The 18,584-nt window shown below is 36.4% G+C and overlaps 2 protein-coding genes and 1 non-coding gene across 4 annotated transcripts in view; 2 read left to right on the forward strand and 1 right to left on the reverse strand.

Annotated features, from left to right (window-relative positions):
- Positions 1–14,662, forward strand: part of LOC112051927 (uncharacterized) — a 46,053-nt gene extending 31,391 nt beyond the window's left edge. For both annotated transcript variants that reach the window (XM_024090786.2, XM_024090785.2), the window contains 2 exons: positions 6,697–11,070; positions 12,307–14,662. In XM_024090786.2, coding sequence (XP_023946554.2) covers positions 6,697–11,070; positions 12,307–13,233 — 5,301 coding nt within the window. In that variant the 3' untranslated portion in view covers positions 13,234–14,662. The remainder of the gene's footprint in view (positions 1–6,696; positions 11,071–12,306) is intronic.
- Positions 14,663–14,876: 214 nt separating this feature from the next.
- Positions 14,877–17,085, reverse strand: LOC112051922 (uncharacterized). Its single transcript, XM_024090776.2, has one exon. It carries the CDS (start codon positions 16,883–16,885, stop codon positions 16,376–16,378), a length of 510 nt encoding a protein of 169 aa, XP_023946544.2. The 5' UTR covers positions 16,886–17,085; the 3' UTR covers positions 14,877–16,375.
- Positions 17,086–18,188: 1,103 nt separating this feature from the next.
- Trnal-caa (transfer RNA leucine (anticodon CAA)) lies at positions 18,189–18,302 on the forward strand. The gene is made up of 2 exons: positions 18,189–18,226; positions 18,258–18,302. It is a non-coding gene; the product is annotated as a tRNA-Leu (tRNA).
- The last annotated feature ends 282 nt before the right edge of the window (positions 18,303–18,584 follow it).

Below are 18,584 nucleotides of genomic sequence, written 5' to 3' on the forward strand. Positions count from 1 at the left end.
CACAACCCCATAATAATTACTAATTTTCATAATTATACAAAATGTTGCAATCTAATAAAATGCTAGAAATAAACAAATGAGACATGGATTAAATACACTAGTGTATCTGCAAATAATAAACTGATTGATTGAATCTAAAACAACAGCAATAGTATGGTTAATTTACTTGTATGTAGAATCTATACATCTGCACATGACCATTAATGAAAAGAGAGCCCAACGTCACCCACCCACAAAACTGTCAAAATATGTCTTAGACAAATATTTTACAACCTATTTATGGCAATCTGTGTCTCTTTACTTGAAGTCCATACAGACTGGGCTCTAAGACAATTTGTGATCAATGATATTATTATAATTAATTATTTATTACTCAATTGTCACACAAGTAACTTTTTAATATCACCCTAAAAAAAAATCTCCAATTTAATTAATTATAAGATTTCATTAAGATGAATATCATAATATCTCTTAGTACTCTTGTAGATAAGCCGAATATAATAATATTCATGGATAAGAATCATTTACTGTGTTGCTGCAGATTGTTAATAACTGTTCTATACTAAATAGGCTGAAGGCATGTTGTCAACGCTTGAATAGTTAAATAGGTTTTCAAACATAACTACAAATTTATTTTTCAAGAAATCTATCAATCCAATTTCTTAAAAGATTTAAAAAAATTTATATTAAGTACATACAGTAATCTACATAATGATATATCTAAGCAAATCCTATCTGAAAATATTGTAATAGCTGTCTCAAAACTTGTTATCAGGTACCTACATCAAGGCCTAAAATAATACTTGAACCATTACATAAAACTTCATATATTTTTAATTTTTATGTTATTCAGTCATAAAAACTCACATATAACAAATGTATAGTTTGAAGTTACAGGCACAAAAAAAAACAATATTTTAGTTAATTCATTTTAGTCCCATGTCAGCAACGGATGTAATGTAGTTCTATAATTAAGATTTCTCAATATTACATTATGCCAGTGTCCTACATCCTAACAACCCTAGAGTGGTCTGTCTTCATACGTTAATTTCTTGAGCAGTGTGTATGTGTGTGTGTGTGTGTGTACTTTTCACTTAAATGATTTTGGTTTCCTAGATATAGTCATCTAACAAAAATGTTTTGACAATAAGCCAGACAAACTGACAACCTATCAACCATACTTAGTTTCACCTAGTGATTATTTATTCTTTGTAATTTTATTTCATATTAGTCACAACTGAATAATTTATGAGGCTGTTTAATCAAACTAATAAAACTCACCAGACACCTAGTTTAATATATTTAGACATCATTGGTATTTCTCATCCGTCAAACCAACAGGATTCCATCTCATATAACTCTGCAGCTAACACCACACATGCATCTTTGTATTTTGTTATTAATTTACACGTTCTTCTCTGTTCTCTCGCAGTTTTTCAAATAATATCCTCTTATGAGTGCTGTTGGACTGTTTGACTGTTTTGCTCATAAATATCGTCAACATGGTATAAGTGTGTTACGTTTACGTTTCTTCATTCTTGTTAGATATTGTAAGCATCGACAACCGACATCGCATAAATACTTTTACCGGGACCAGTGCGGCGTGCGTCCCATAGCCGTCAGTGGTATACATACTTAATGGTTGTACACACGTATGATTTTTATCGCATTTCTCGTAATGTAAACCACTGTTTCCCAAATTCACACTTCATTTAAATGCCGTTACATTTCTTTCTGTAGATCGACTTTAATGTAGGTAATGACATCGTGTTCGTAGGTACATCCCACTTCTGATAAAAGCAATGGAATAAAATAACACAAGCTGGAATGTATAAACTGTATTTCAAATAACTTATTACTCATTCTTAAACAAATCGTTACTTTGGTAGATGGATAATACATTAATTAAATAAACTTCACGCCACATAATCGCATGTTCGCCTCTTTTACATAGAGTATATATCACAATACCCTACCAACCTCAGAATAAAACCATTATCATTAATAAACAGTACAGATTAAAACATTTATCTGGAAGAAGGAGTTTTTATATGTTGTCTTATGTATTTATAATTATTTAAATAATTAAAAATCTAACACTTACTTATTTATGTACTTTTTAATGGTTGATTTAGTAATTTTCGGTGGTGGTTTTATACCGTAATGCCTTATTTAAGCCGTTAATAAGTGTCAGCAAAATTAACTCCTTTAACTAATTCATCCTCACTCTTAATTACCTAATCCATCTAATTAAACTAACATTTAATTAAATAGGGTCGGCATACAAATTCCCATTCATAGGTGTATTTAATAATAACTAACCTACAAGTTCCTATCTACCTAATTTTGGTTCATTGGAGCAGCGAAATGTGTGTTAATTTCAAAAAATAAGCATTAAGCTAATGATAGCAATGATCACAGTGAGGATGATATTGATGATGACGATGATGATGATGATGATGATGATGATGACGATGATGACGATGATGACGATGATGATGCAGATGATATAGGTAGTCATCATAGATTGCGATAACGAACTGGCGCGTGCATGTGACGCGCGGCATGCGGATAAAAAGTTCGTTTGAATCCGCGAGGCGCTATTATGTTGTGGGTTAATTCACAAGCGACGCGAGAATATTTAACTACCTATAAGTATAATATATTATGTTTATGTAGGTACCATATCTATACTTATTGGTTTTTGTAATATATATAGAACCTTTTTCATATACGTCTTCAATCTACTACCACCTAGTACCATCTTAAACTTACTATATTATCAACATTTTCATCAGATGAACGTCAATAGAACTTGTCATCAATGTAGATATATCTATACTTATAATAAATCTGTAGAGAGGTCAATTCTGTACATGAAATATATTTCCAAAATATCTATCAGCGGGTGATTAGTGATCGATACTAATGCCAAAAATGCAATTAGTAAATTTTTTGTGTGTCTGTCTGTCTTTTCACCACGCTACGATCAATAGGCGCAGAGCAGTTAGGGAAATGTTGGAAAAACGGGAGAAGTACAAGTTTTTAAGCTTCCGTCGCGTTTGCAGCCTTATTGGGTAGGGTAGGGGTAGGGAAGGGTAGGGCTAGCTCTTCCCTACCTCTACCCTATCTCCACCCTGATGACAGCACGGTTTGCGATGGATATTAGAGTAGATCGACATTCGAGATCCAATATGGCGTGCACCAAAATTCCCATTTCATTTATAAAATTATATTAAGATTCCTTAAGAGATTGTCTACAGTTTAAAAATCGATGCTCCGCCTGTGAATTCCACCACACACAGTAGCGGACAGCTTGCCAAGCAAGCGTGTAAATACTTCTGCTGCACAGCTCGCTGCTCGCCGCCGGAAGACTTCTGCGGAAAATTCTCTCCGCTTCGAGGAAAGCCGCGGAAAATGTTTCTAACCTCCCGCGCCCCGCGCCCCGCCCGCCGCCGCCGCCCGGTTGTGTAATTGCATACCGTAAATATCTCACATCCGCGGACTCCATTAAGATTCGTGATAACCAGTTTTTACATGACTGTGTAAGTAGGGTTATGTTTTTGAGTTTAGAGAGTGTTGAGTAGGCTCGATGTTGAGTCCGTAAAGAGCAGGGGTGCGATTTCGCTTGCTGGGTAATTGTCGTACCCACTCCTAACAGTCGTTCCGACCAAAAAGAACGGAATATTGGCCGTATTTACAAGGTAGGGCCAAACATTATAAATCTCCACCGGATAAAATTACCAATACAAATGTGTCATTACACCATCCGTACTCACCACCTACTGTCGGTATCATAACGGATATTTTTCTATAGAGATGTATCCGACGGCGGGGAAAGTTACATAATTACGTTTTCACCTTCGGAGGAAAAGCGCAGATTGCCTACTGGCTTCATAAATCCCACGCAAATCTATACTTAATATTAGAAAGAGGTAAAGATTGTAGTATTGCAGGGGAAAATATCTAGATCTACCAAACCCATTTTGAAAATTCTTTTACCACTAGAAAGAAACGTTATTTGTAAGTGTCATTGACTATATTTTATGGTCACGGCTAGTATACCAATAAAGCCTAGTTCAGACTGACTATAGTATTTTAGGCGAGTACAAACGATTTTTGGGCGGTAGCAAATAGTTTAGTAGGTATGCTACTCGACTAAAATGCTAAAGTTCAAGTAGTTGGAACTAGGCCTAATCGTAGAAGTTTCTCCTAGGCTGATTCTAGGGTGTACGAGTAACGTTGAACATGCTTGTTGCCAATTTTTGTTGAACTCTCCTTCCTCCTCACAATTTATGTCATTAACGAAGTCATGAAAAACTATTACTACGAGTAACCGTCGTTTTTTGACTATTGCTTACTTAATGTAAACTAACAGGCTGTTTTAAAAAGACCCGTGCAAAGTGTGAGCAAACAGTTAGTAAAAGCCTACTCGCTTGAGGCTGCGCTGATTGGCTCCGGCTTTCACTTTTGTTGGTGATATAAACAATAAGTGGCGGCTGATGCCTCATCTTATTGAGACGGCCATTATCGACCTTATCTAAAGGTGTAGGGAGCGGGAAATTTTTATACACTTGCAGACAACATCGAATTTACCTATTACGTAACACACAGAGAAACTGCACAGAATTCGGAGCTTTTTTATTCAATCACGTCAAAAGGAAAAATTTTAGCAATACTTTTTTTCCAAGAATTCCATTTTTTTATTTGAAATTTTTTACGTACTCTTATTATCTTCATTCCCTCTTATTATCGAGGAGTGGGTACGATAACATCTTGAGTGAGCATAAAGTGAGTTTGTATTTATTGTACCCAACTAGTTACAACGTAGGTATATGTTCCACCGTATTATTAAAATTATTGAGCCGATTTTGATAAATGTAAGTTGGATGAATTGTTTTGTTGTCATATTCCGGGTGAATTGAAATATTACCGGTAGTTAATAAGGATGTGTGTTATTTAAACATATAGGTAACTAGCTGACGCCGCGCGGTTTCACCCGCGTGGTTCCTGTCCCCGTAAGAAAACGGGGCTATGTAACATTGAAAGAATTTTTCAAATCATACCAGTAGTTCCTGAAATTAGCGCGTTCAACCAAACAATCAAACAAACAAACTCTTCAGCTTTATAATATTAGTATAAATTTAAATAAGACATCCTAAAAAATATCTGTATCACTGTATTTTATACCTCTGTTTGATAAATTAGTAGTAAATGAAACATTCTACGAGTATACCAGGTTGCGTATTTGATGGCATTATCGGGAAGACGTAAAGTAAAGTGAATAAATTGCTGTATGGATTACAAGGTGAAACGAAACAAAGTCCAGTAATTTCGACGTTTTTTGGGAGTTCATCTTTAAATAGAGCGTTCAATGAAGTTCTCACTGTATCTTGGTATTTAAATAGAGACCAAGGTCAGGGAATTATATGTCTTAGATAGCATCAGATCGGAGAGCGACGGACTATTCAATGTAAATACAGTGAGAGGGCCTCTCGTCCTGTCGCCGGAACACGAGCAAGGTCGTGCTACAATAGTGGTTTTATTCCAAAACAATGCCTTAGTTGGGCAAGCTACAGATTTAAGTACTTATAGCATGAGATTTTCATGATGAGATCCTTATCCGTATTTCTTGTAAAATGTAAAAATTTCCATATCCAGGAACCTAATCGGGGTTACCCCGTCACTAAGTTGTAGCTATAGAAATCAAATAGCCCAAATAGAAATACTACTAGTGATCAGATTTTCATGCGGTTTAAAAAAACCGAAGTAACCGAGATCGTCGGTTACCAAATAACAACCGCCACGCTACATAGTAAAGAAGGTTGAGAAAGTTGTGTCCACGACGCGTTTCCTTGTAGGAACTCATTCTAAACATACACATTAAGTTGTGACAAATCGCTATTCCAATCAGATAATAAGGGCATTGGTTACGCTAACATCGGTACAGTACCCAGTCGCCATGCAACGCTCGTTGCGTCAGCGGCGGCGTGCAATCTACGTGCATGTTGTATCCACCATTAGTTTTACTTACCTCATAAGGAAATATACTTAATATAAACGATGCGCTTAAACTTAGCGCCGCAAAAAATTATAGTCCGCATAACAAGCTGGCCCTAACTCCAGGCCATGGATGGAAAATTTGACATCACCAATATTCGCACTCGTAATTTAAGTATTTTCCGGGATATATAACTGACCCAACTGAAACAAGGCGATCAGTAAACGTAAACGAAACAGTTACAAATTCCATCAACATAATATGCCACGAATTATTTACTGCATGAAAAAATAACGATACTATATCTAAATAAATCTCCGAAATGCTATGTGAGATAAATACTAAATGAATTTTTGTAAGGCTTAGGAGGCTTCATTGAGTTCGGAAGTAACCCGGCCTACGCTGCCGCGATGTCACTCTGCCTGGCCACACACTGTTCTACTCGCGGAAATATTATTATGAATATATATGATTATAAATATATTAATAATATATTATATGAATAGCCGCGACAGGACGAGTAACGTAGGCACACAACGTCCTTGTTCACTTTCCTACCTTGTTACTTCCCACGCCACTCGTGCAGTGTGTAGCAGCTGCATAAGGATTTTTGGAATAAAACCCCAAATAACCGAAGCCGAAGTCTAGATTCTAGTATAATTAATTATCTCTAATTATATTTCTCTACTTTTCAGATGGCGCTGAAGGTGCTAGCTGCTTTGGTTCTCCTGGCTGTTACCTCGGCGGAGAAAGCGCAATCAAGATGGTCTCGTCAAATCAGCTCATACACATCAGACATAACCGACTGGGTGCCTCTATCGGGGCCGGTTGAGAGAGAATTGCCCCAAATTAGACGACAAGCAGTAGCAGAGCCGAGAATATTATCAGAGCCCTTTCCTGGCTTCGTAAAACCGACGGGCTTCAGCCAAGACACATTTCCATCGAGGGGATTTTATAATTCTCCATCCAACCGCCAGCTGTACCTTCAGTCGGTACCGTCCGCCCCTCAGAACTATATCTCGGAACAAGGATTCAATCAAGGCTTGAGATTCGGATTGGCACAACCGAATTTTCCCCTGAGCCAAGGTTTCGTTGCACATCAGTTGAATTTCGACAATATTCCACAAGTGAAACCTAGACCTCAGGTTCATTCTAATCAGGTTAAGTTTGAACATTCTCCACCCAAAGCGAGTCCGGCTCACGCATCCCCAGTAAAAACTTTTGAAAGTCAATCCCATGACACGCAAAAGTTCGTGGATGGATATCGCGCAGAAAATAATAGTGACTTTTCATTTGCTAAAAAACCGCAATCCTTACAAAAAATCAAGTTTGAACTCGCCGACAAATCCAAAGACGCGTTTGGTATTCCCAAACCCAAAGTGGAAAGAGAAGAGGTACAATTATTGTATGTACCTTTAGATTCACTAAACAGAGGACAATTTAATTTTAGAAGCCCGTTGACATCAGCACAAATTTTAAACACAGAACTTTACAATCAACGATCAAATCCTCTAATGCAAAATCTCGCACCCGAACTACAGACGCCCCTAGTCCGACCGATGGATACGTTTAATTCCCAACAGTTTTTGACAAACTTTAATGGCCGCTTCCATGAAGATTCTATTCCAAAATTTTCGACAGCGACAACACCCTTTCCTACGACAGCAGCTACAACCGCCAAACCTAAAAAGTTAAAGCCGCATCAACCTCCTTTGGCGATTTTCTCAACTCACGATGCAAAAAAAGATGACCAAGTAAAAGTTGGAGACGTATTGCACACATTGAAGAACGCCAACACAGTAGCAGTATTAGACTCGGTTAACCCATTGAATGCACCTAAAGTTTTTATTGGTCCTTCATCCCTGACACCTCCAGAAAATTATGTTAAATTCGAGTTGCCATATTTGTCTAACATTGAAAATATTGATAAAAAGCTGAAACAGTTACCATTCTTCGTTGCACCACTCAGTTATAACACACCTCAAGGCTTTGCGAAAATACCTTTCCCTTCTCCACATGTGGGATCGGTTGTAATAAACTCTTTAATTAAAGATTCTTCATCTGCAAACAAAGCATCTATCACAGATATTTATTCGAACCCTTATTCTAGGCCCCTACAGTATAAACAAGAACAAAAACCTATAACTCAGAAACCAATTATAAATTATTATACTACTTCATCTCCGAAAGCAAACTCCCTAAATTACGAACAAAATTACTATTCGATTGAACCACAAGCTGTAAGTACATTGCGACCGCTAAAAGAAACAGAATCAAATCTTCCTATAACTCAGTCGACACCGCCACCATATAAAAGCGGCTCGTATTTCTTAAGCAATATCAATAATCAATACAATCCCTCGCAATTCGTTAATTTCCCTCAAGAAACAAACTACAAACAACCAGAGCCTAATAAAGTTGAAAACGTTTTCAAAGTAGAAACTACCACTACGCCTTCAACTACAGTTACTGCATCCAAAACTTCAACTTACCCGAGTCAACTATTGGAGACGCATAATCCTTATTCCATTAATCAAGCCTTCCATTATAGTACACCTATAGATTATCAAAACTTCTTTGATGAATACAAAGAAGCATATAATCCTGGACCAAAAATATCAATCTCCCCACCTTCTATTACAATAAGCTCTACATCTCCTCCAACAAAACAAGAGATAGATCCAGTTAAGTCTAAAGTAGAACAACAGCCTCAGCAGGTATCACCAAATTATCTACAAAATTATACTCCAGAAATACATCATGAATCTGAAAATCCAAATACTAGATATCCAGTTTTTAATACTAATGATTATTTTACAAAACCTGCACAAAGTACTCAAACTGAATATACCAATTCTGGAAATCCTGTCGACTCTGGTGATAAAACTGAAGCTATAACAGACACTAATGGACCAGAATACAATACAGGTACTTTACAAACACAATCCAATATACCTGAAAATAATACAGTAGATAAGGACCTTCCTGAAACTTCAGCAAACGATAATCAAGTAATAAAATCTTCATCGGAATACGACCAATATGATACTACCTTTAATTCACAAGAGATATTATCACCAACTAGTAGCACCACTACTACAACTAGAAGGCCACCTATTAGAACACGCGGCCGTCCCCGATACCCTGCTATCAAAACAGAGTCTCAGGAATATTCTACGCGATCGCCAATTACAAGAAGACCTTTAAGAGAAAGAAAGCCACTACCTACACGATCAAGATATGAACCGAACAAAATAACCACCGAAACGCCAACAAGAAAACCATTTGATTCCGGCGAAAGCACCACAAAATCAACCAGAACAAGAACCAGAGGACGTGTCCATTATAAAGTTCCCGAATCTGATGATCCCTACACAAAAAGAAATAAGCCTAGTAAAAAAGAAAATGACTTAGCATACCAAAGAGATGTACTTCATCAAAATTATCCTGTAACCTTAATGGAAAGAACCAGTACTGCAGATATCGAAGCCATTACCGAACCGAATGTGGTTCTATCCAATGCTCGCGAAAGCGCTAAAACTGATGATACAGAAGATGCATACAGTAACGACAAACTTTCTATAACTGCACCTATAAACTCAGAACTAGAAGATCTTCCACAGCAGTACACCACTGCAATACAGTCTGTTACTGATATTCCATACGTGCCACAAATCTCAAATCACGACCAAGATTACACCAATCCAGAAAAAAGCAGTGGAATACCACAAGATATTGATGAAGGACATTATACTATACAGACATCGCATGTTCAAAAACCAGACAATCAACATAACGTGTCATTCGGTGGTAAAGCGTCAAGCACAGAAACTGAAACAAATATTCCTGCCATTAATGAATTTCAAACAAACGGACAAGAAGAAGTAACAACTGCTCCTCAGCAAGATACTAAAATCGTGAGCCAAGAACAAAGTCAAGAACAAGAAGAAAATATTGTAGAAACGACGCCATCATATAACAGGGTAAGAGTACGTCCGGGAGTTATAAGACAGTATCATCAAAGTTCTTTAACCGAACCATCCCGCACTGATCGAAGAAAACCAGTCCAACCCATCACGTACCGACCAGCCTTTGACAGACGCCGAACAACAATGCGAATCGAGGAAATTGAAGCTGATTTAAAAACCAAGCAAGTTCACATTCGACCTGAATTTCAAAATTATAAACAGCCTGTTTATAAACCAGAACCGTCAACTGAGCCACCTGCGCCAGCTTCTACGACAGAGACATCCACAAAACGTGGCCAATTAAGACGAAGAAGACCTAGTTATGCTACTACATCAACGGAAGCAACAATAACACGAAGACCTTATGAAGTCAAAAACAGATTCAGAGGTAGAAGACCGACAGAAAAACCTACCGATAAGCCTGAACTTCAAACAGATACATCGACAACAGTTAAAAATAATATTTATAATAGATACAGTCACAGACCCCGACTTTCCGAGAGATATAATAAAAAACCGGAGCCGGAAGATCAAGAAGTTGAAGATCAAGATTTAAATTACTCCATTAACAGACCCAAATATGCAGCTCCGGACAGTGAGCGGTGGTCGCCTAAAGTTTCTGTAGATTCTTTTAAACCTTACAATCCAAACAACATTGCAGAGGAAACCAAAGAAAATTTGTCAAGCGATAATAAATCGACAGCAGATCAACTCGATATAATAACGGCAAGAAATGAATATGAGGATATACTTATTTCTGTAACACCCGCATATAACAACCGGGTTAACAAAAAGATGCCTGATATACCGCCAACACTTGAAGCTTTGGTGGAACAAAGCCAAGTTACCAAGAGTGATACGACTGATACCATGTCAACATTCGAAAGTATGTTAGAAGAGGTTATGAAGAGTTTAGAAGAACAAGACGAAAACGAGTATACGGGCAAAGTAATGAAACACAAAGGCGGAGAAATAGGCGAGATTCCACCGGAGAAAATAATTTCGTCAGGAGAAAACTATTCTCTTAAATCGACGACTCCATTTCAAGAGGAAGCGACGACCTCAATACCAGACAGTGTTCCTTCTGCCACTATAACTGAGGTAATATCTTAGTAATTAAAAAAAAATAAAACAACTTGCTATTTAATTGATTATGAAACACGGCTAAAACTCACGTGATCGGAGTATGCCCGACTAGTTTCGAACCCATACGGGGCCCTTAGTCATCAGCTGGTTCTTGCATCGCGGCACGATCCAAACTGCGAAGCGGCTGCGCGACGCGCTAATATCACGTGAGTTTTAGCCGTGTTTCTTAATCAATTAATATGAATAACATTCACGATATTTTAAATTCTAAAACTTGCTATTTAATTAGCTTTTCTAAATTCTGTACTATTTGCCATTATAATATTCAGTTCTAACAATCGAATACAAATATTATGAAGGGCGAAAGTTAGCGTTTGTGTAAGTATAGTCCGACAAAAAAAAAGAGTAGAAAATAAAATAATGAGAGCGTTGTAGTCACTTATTGTCGTTCGTAAGGTAATCTTGTTCTGTCATTCACTTAAGACTGCAACTACTTTGATACCTTACCTTATCAGCCGATAGACGTCCACAGCTGGACATAAGCCTCTTGCATGGACCTCCAAGCACAACGATCTTAAGCCGCCAGCATCGAGCGGCTCCCTGCAACCCGCTTGATATCGGTGCGGGGTCGCCATTCCAGCACCTTGGGACCCCAACGTCCATCGGCTCTTCGAACTATGTGGCCCGCCCATTGCCACTTCAGCTTCGCGACTCGCTGAGCTATGTCAGTGACTTTGGTTCGTCTGCGGATCTCCTCATTCCTGATTCGATCACGCAGAGAAACTCCAAGCATAGCTCGCTCCATCGCCCGCTGAGTGACTTTGAGCCTTCTAATAAGATACAATACTTGATACTAGATAATAATTGATATTTTGTTTTATACGTACATATTTTTACGTACGTAAAATTCACACAGAGTATCACGCGGACGAAGTCGCGGGCGTATGCTAGTAATATAATTAAAATAAAAAGATGAATTAACACATAATTCTTAAGCTCTCTGAACTTCTCCGTTTTTATTTCAAAATATTAAAGATTGCACCATGCATTCGTTCACATCGAATGCTTCTGCCATATTTATAACTAGTAGACGCCGCGCGGTTTCAAATCGGACCAGTAGTTCCTGAGATTAGCGCGTTCAATCAAACAAACAAACAAACTCTTCAGCTTTATAATATTAGTATAGATCACAGATCTTGAAACTTCTGTAAGTATTTACAATTTTATGAACATCATTGTTTTCGTTTTTAGGTAGTACCGAACCAAAAGAATCGTCGTCGGGGATTTTGGAAAAAAGTGAAAGTACGTCCAGTTACTGAAGGAATCGATGCAGCGGAATCACAATATTATCCTCACGTAGTTAATCGTCTCGGCAACAACGTACCCAAGAACGCAGTCGAAAAGTCAGGTAAAGGCACTTCAAAGGTTACTGTAACAACGTATAAGCCCAACTACCAATTCCTTAAAGACTTCTTTGAAACTCATGAAGATGCACTAGACGTAATGACGAATATCGATATTCCTAAAATAACTACTGTTAAAAATGTAGAGAGCAATACGGAAATCATGAAAGCACAAACTGATTCAACCATAAAAGATGATGTAGACATGACTACAGAAAAGACAAGTCCAGGTGACATGGACTTAGGTACAGGTTCACCAGACCCTACGTTTGATGACAGCACCTATTATAGCGAACCAACAGAGCCAGCCTTTAAAAGCCCTTCAACAATCGATAGATCAGACAGTTTTAGCTTCATGGATTATTTGTTTGGAGTAACAGCACCTGATGATTCGCAGATTAAAAATGGTACCATAACACCTGTAAAAGAAATCAGGACAACAACAGAGTTAACCAAAGACAATGCTGTAGAAGTTGACTCCCAGGCAAACAAAGTGAAGATTACGACTGAATCTTCTTACGTTCCGGAAGAAATTACAGCGGAAACTATGTCGGAAGACATTGAAACCATTACAAATACCCTGGAGCTTTATAAAACTATTAAGGAAACCAATAATCTAGCTGAACAATCTGATGTTGATGTGGAAAGTTCATCAGTATCCAGTTATATGGATCCAGCCAACGTAGTCAGTACATCCATGTCAACTGAAGTCTCTCACGAAACTGAAATTTGTTTTAGAGGCAAATGCATAAAAACCCATAAAAATTTGTTATAAAATGAACTAAACTGGTGCTAAACAAGTGTTCAAAAAGTTAGTTGTATTCATAATGACTATTTAAAAGGACAATTTCCCAGTGTAGTGAAAGAGGTTTACATTTAAAAGGACTATCATCTTAAAGTTATTATTTTTGTCAATTGTAATAAAAACCCTGTAAATAGTAGGTATTTTGCGTATCATTTGACTCGCAATAACATATATGATACATAGCAGTAAACGGTCTTGTACATGTTTTAATTATTTCAATCATGTTCATTTCACTGATGCGTTACGTAAAGAAAGTAAAGAACTAAAGAAAACATGTGCTAAACAATTAATTTTTATTGATAATCAATTGTACTTACCTACTTACGCCTATTTCAATAACTTAGAATAATAATAAAGTTAATAGAGATTACGATGGTTGCATCAGACTTTTCTATTTATTACATTTACCAAAATTTCTGTTGGTATCTTGTCCCGTAGTAGTCGCAAACATCGTAGTGTGTATTATGCTTAGCTTAGCGTTAAGGAACACCGTAGTCTGTCTATACACGGGACTTCAGTGTGCCTTGAGCCTTAGAACATTTAATTTTTAAGTTATGGTGGTTATTCTATAGTGAAGTAAAGTACCTATTCAATGCAGTTTTGAAGCGTTAATATTAAGGTTACAATACCTAAGTATAAGATGGTTTTTTATACTTTTTATAAAATTATATCGACTGAAATAATATTATAATCACTATTTTAAGAAAATTCTTCCGTATTTTAACTAAATAGCTATTTATTATTTATATAAGTATGTACTTATAAGGGCATTTCATATAAAATATTAGGGCCATGCATGTCATCCAATAAAAATCTACGCAGTAAATTGCAATTATACAGGTTAGAAAACGCGATTAATTAAACCTCAGCGAGTATATATTTTATAGATTAAAAATAAATTTAACTTTACATGGCGCTCCATATACATGAAAGTGTTTCTTAGTATAGAAACTAGCGCCATCTATTCAATCAACTCTAAACTAAGTAAGGCAGGCCCTAACTTTTCCGCGCAGGGACCCTCATTGAACCCGGCGCTGCCCCGACGCAGGATAGCGAGGAATCGCAGTCCGCGCGGGGCCAACGGGTTCAAAGCCCAATCCCCTAGGCTGAAAAGCCTCAACCCCGGGAGGGGTTGGAAGAAATCACCGGGGGAGAAAGTTCCCCCGCGACATGCCCGGGCAAGGAGGCATTGCCTCGAGGCCCGTACCCCCGCCCCGTGTACCACGGGTCGGAGAAGACCCGACGTCTCTAACTTTTCCTGGTATATGCATGGATAAAATGGTTGTATTCTGTAGCTTTGTACCACCCACCCAAAGTGTTAGTTGTATAATATAGTGTAAAGTGGATATGTGTACCATGTCTGATGTGTAACTTATAATAAAGTGTCAAATTAATAACAGCAGTTCATTTCATTTACCACCCATTCATTTATATTTTACTAGCTGAAGCCGCGCGGTTCCCGTTCCCGTGGGAATATGGGGATAATATATAGCCTTCCTCAATAAATGGGCTATCTAACAGTAGTTCCAGAGATTAGTGCATTCAAGCAAACTAACAAACTCTACAGCTTTATAGAATTAGCATAGAAGTATAGATATCAATAAACATCAACAGTTAGTTACAAGCTATAATTAACTTAACATTATAGAAAAATCTTAGTTTTCATAGTTCAACAAGTAACTGCAATTGAAACAGCTGCTTTTTATTGATTGTTTTACAAATGATATATCATTTGAATATTTCCAATAATCTTAAAAATAAGCTTTTTTAATTATTAACAAAAAGTTTAAAATAAAAACCTTTATACAAAAATACTCAAATGAGAGCATATGAAACTGTCTATCCTGGTACTAATCATTCATCAGCATTGTGGGTTTAAGTTCCATATGCCCTTTACTCTTGTCGGACCAATGCATATTTGGAATCCTTGTAACTTTAATTTTAAGTTTTCAAGTAATTGTTATCACCATTATCTTGTATTATTATCACCTGATGTTTCAAAAGGGCTTGTAAACTAAGCCTTATTGAAATAAATGAATATTGACTGTAACATAATGATGATGTCTAGAATATTCTATTATGTCTCATTGTGCAAAACAATTAATGACTTGTAACAACAGCCTTCAGTTCATTAACTGTGTAACATGCTAGTACAATATACATTCAGTATTATATAATACAGTATACAGTAATAAGTAATAAAGACTAGCATCATGAAGTTCCCAAATGATAAAACAGTAATTGTATGAGAAACAGATGCTGAGATATTATTATATTGTTTTACTAAGTATGTCATTAGCCAGGTCTTAGGTACAGATCCTTACGGTAATCAGATACTATTAGGTCTAGGTTTTTATACATGGTTTCTTTGACTATTAAGGCCAACACATGGCTGGAATCACACCTACTATTAAATGAATTATGGCTATCACAGTACTAAGAGGATTTGTTCCTTTTTATTCTTTACAAGTAAGCTCTTGACTACAATCTCACCTGATGGTAAGTAATAATGCAATCTAAGATGGAAGGGGGCTAACTTGTTAGGAGGATGAAAATCCACATCCCTTTTGGTTTCTACACAACATAGTACGGGAACACTAAATCACTTGGCGGTATGTCTTTGTTGGTAGGGCGGTAACTAACCACAGCCAAAGCCTTCCACCCGCCATACCTGGACCAATTAAGAAAACATCAATCGGCCCAACCTGGGGACCAAACCCATGTCAAAATATTATACTACACTTGACTGGGACATAATCTTCTAGGTGGTGGGGAAAATAGTGGTGGGATGCAGACTGTGTTGACGGATCTTAACTTTTACAGCAAAAAGCAGCAAATATAAAACAGAAGCAGGAGCTATATGAATGATTTAGAATTTTGACTATCTAGGGCATAAATGGTAACTTCAATTAAAATACTTTTATTACTCATCAAAACAAGAGAATAACTTAATTGAGAAAACACATTTTATGTCTAATGTAAAAATTGCTTTCCTACTGCCCACGGTACATGATAACATGATACATGTATCCTATAGTAACAATGGTATACTTAGCAATATGACTAAAACAGTGAACATAATATCATAAAGGTATAACTAAATCTCAAGCCGTCAATCCAACACTTCACAATCATCATCATCAACTATGCCACCGTTCAGTGCTTGATTTAATAAATCACTTTTGTTCTTTTTCAATTCACTGTTAATGAATGTCCTCCTTTCCTCCTTCTGTCTAACAAGGGATGTTTTCTCCGCGCTCGGCCGCTCAGCAAGCCCTTTCGTGAACGTATAAATGACTGTCGTCATATCACTTTCGATAAACGCCAAGTTTATACTCGGTCCAGTCTCTACGGTGCACAAGTTCTCTTGCAAAACGTTTATAAAGTTCATACTTACGTCCTGGCTGGTAGACACAGGCACGTATATGTTTAGTTTATCATTTCTGTTGGGTCTGGCGACGACGTACAGCGTGTCGATGTCTTTGTTGTAACAGTATTCCGTGTCATACATGATCTTCTGGTCCACTAAGTGGATGTACAGAGAATAGGCCAGGGCTATCTTCTTGGGGCATTTGCAGCCGAGCTTTTTCATGTCTTCCTTGATTTTCTCTTCGACTTCCATTTTATTATTTATACAAAGGTCAATCTCAAAGTTCTATATGCTTTGCTTAATGCTATGTCGTTTATTTGGATACAAATCAATTTGTAATTTTATACTAATGTATCAGAATTCAATTCAAAGTTTAAAAAATTGTATAAATATTTTTATTTTTTTTTAAACGTTGAGCGTGACAGAACAGATCCGACAGATGACACTGACAAGTGACAAAATGACAATACTAGGGCTGTTGATAAAATATCTATGTTTAAATATTATTATTTTAAAATATCGATATTTATTACTAATATTTTTATGGACGATTTATCGATAGTTCGATATTTTTTAACAAATTAATTTTTTTTTACATTGTTTCGCTAAGCATTTGAACTATAACAACATCATAAACATCTCTACTGTATTTTATTTATAATATATATTATGGTGTTCATCATCATCATCATTCATTAGTTTATTTATTTGCATATAATCGAAAATAACACTAACATCACTAAAATGAAAAGTACTTTTGTAAAATCAAAATACTATATTTCAGATAGCTAATATATACCTTACCCTCATACAAAATTTAACCCCATAAACGGCAAAAGAGATACCATGATCTACCAATAAGGTCTGATTAGCAGTGAGCGAAGTTAATAAGAGAGGTTAAGAAAAATTACTGTCTTGTTGTAGTGCAGCGGAAAAGCACGTGTTTTATTATATCAATTTACTTATTTAATTTTTTTTAGAATATTCAAATTGTTCAATTTGTTCAATAAATAAACTGAATTGTAAACTTTTTAAAACTTAGCGAAAATGAAAATCCATATTTTAAAAATATCACAGCCCTACACAATACACAGTTGACAGTGACACGATGACAAGACGGTGGCCGAAGGTGACGGTGACAGTGACACAAAATAATATGCAATACGTGTCGGGAAATGCCATGGAAATGCACATTTCTAAATTAACCAGGCACTTCTATGGGAAAATGTCTATAAAATAAATGAAAACTATCCAGATTTATTTTAACATTAATTTAGGTCATAACTAATTAACTGTATCTAATTATTGTAGTAAGACATTTTTTTGAGGTGACATCTATACTATATTTGTTGAACTAATCGATCAAAATATGTCGCTGTAGTATAACATACCGTGCGTGAATGAATAATAGTTTTATTTATGTATATAACTTAAATCAATTATTCCAAAAACCATATAATTTTATTTAGATTCATTAAATTTAAATATTTTAATAATATAGAAGTACATTTGTATGTCATAAATTTAATCGATAATTTCAACTAACAGCACATCTGTCAGGATGGCCGAGCGGTCTAAGGCGCCAGACTCAAGGATACCCTTGCCTACTATGTAGGTTGAGCTGTTCTGGTCCTCTCTGAGGGCGTGGGTTCGAATCCCACTTCTGACAAAAATTTTATTTAATTTTATAAAGATTCTTTATTTAATTATTTCGTCTCTCATTTATTTATTACTTCTTTTTTTTAAATCTTTAACAATATAAGTATAAAATACAAAACATTATTAAAAATTTATAAAAAAAAAAATTCACCCTCCCGCTGCGGGACATTTGAGTGCCCAAGCAACCGGTGGTCAGGGCTCCAGAGTGAGGAACCTCCTCACAATACGCGCCGTCTCAAGAATCACTGCCTTTTGTATCCGACTCTTGATCCAACAGTTAAGCGAAAGCTTC

This window comes from Bicyclus anynana, chromosome 2 (assembly GCF_947172395.1).
Source record: "Bicyclus anynana chromosome 2, ilBicAnyn1.1, whole genome shotgun sequence".
Classification (NCBI taxonomy): domain Eukaryota; kingdom Metazoa; phylum Arthropoda; class Insecta; order Lepidoptera; family Nymphalidae; genus Bicyclus; species Bicyclus anynana.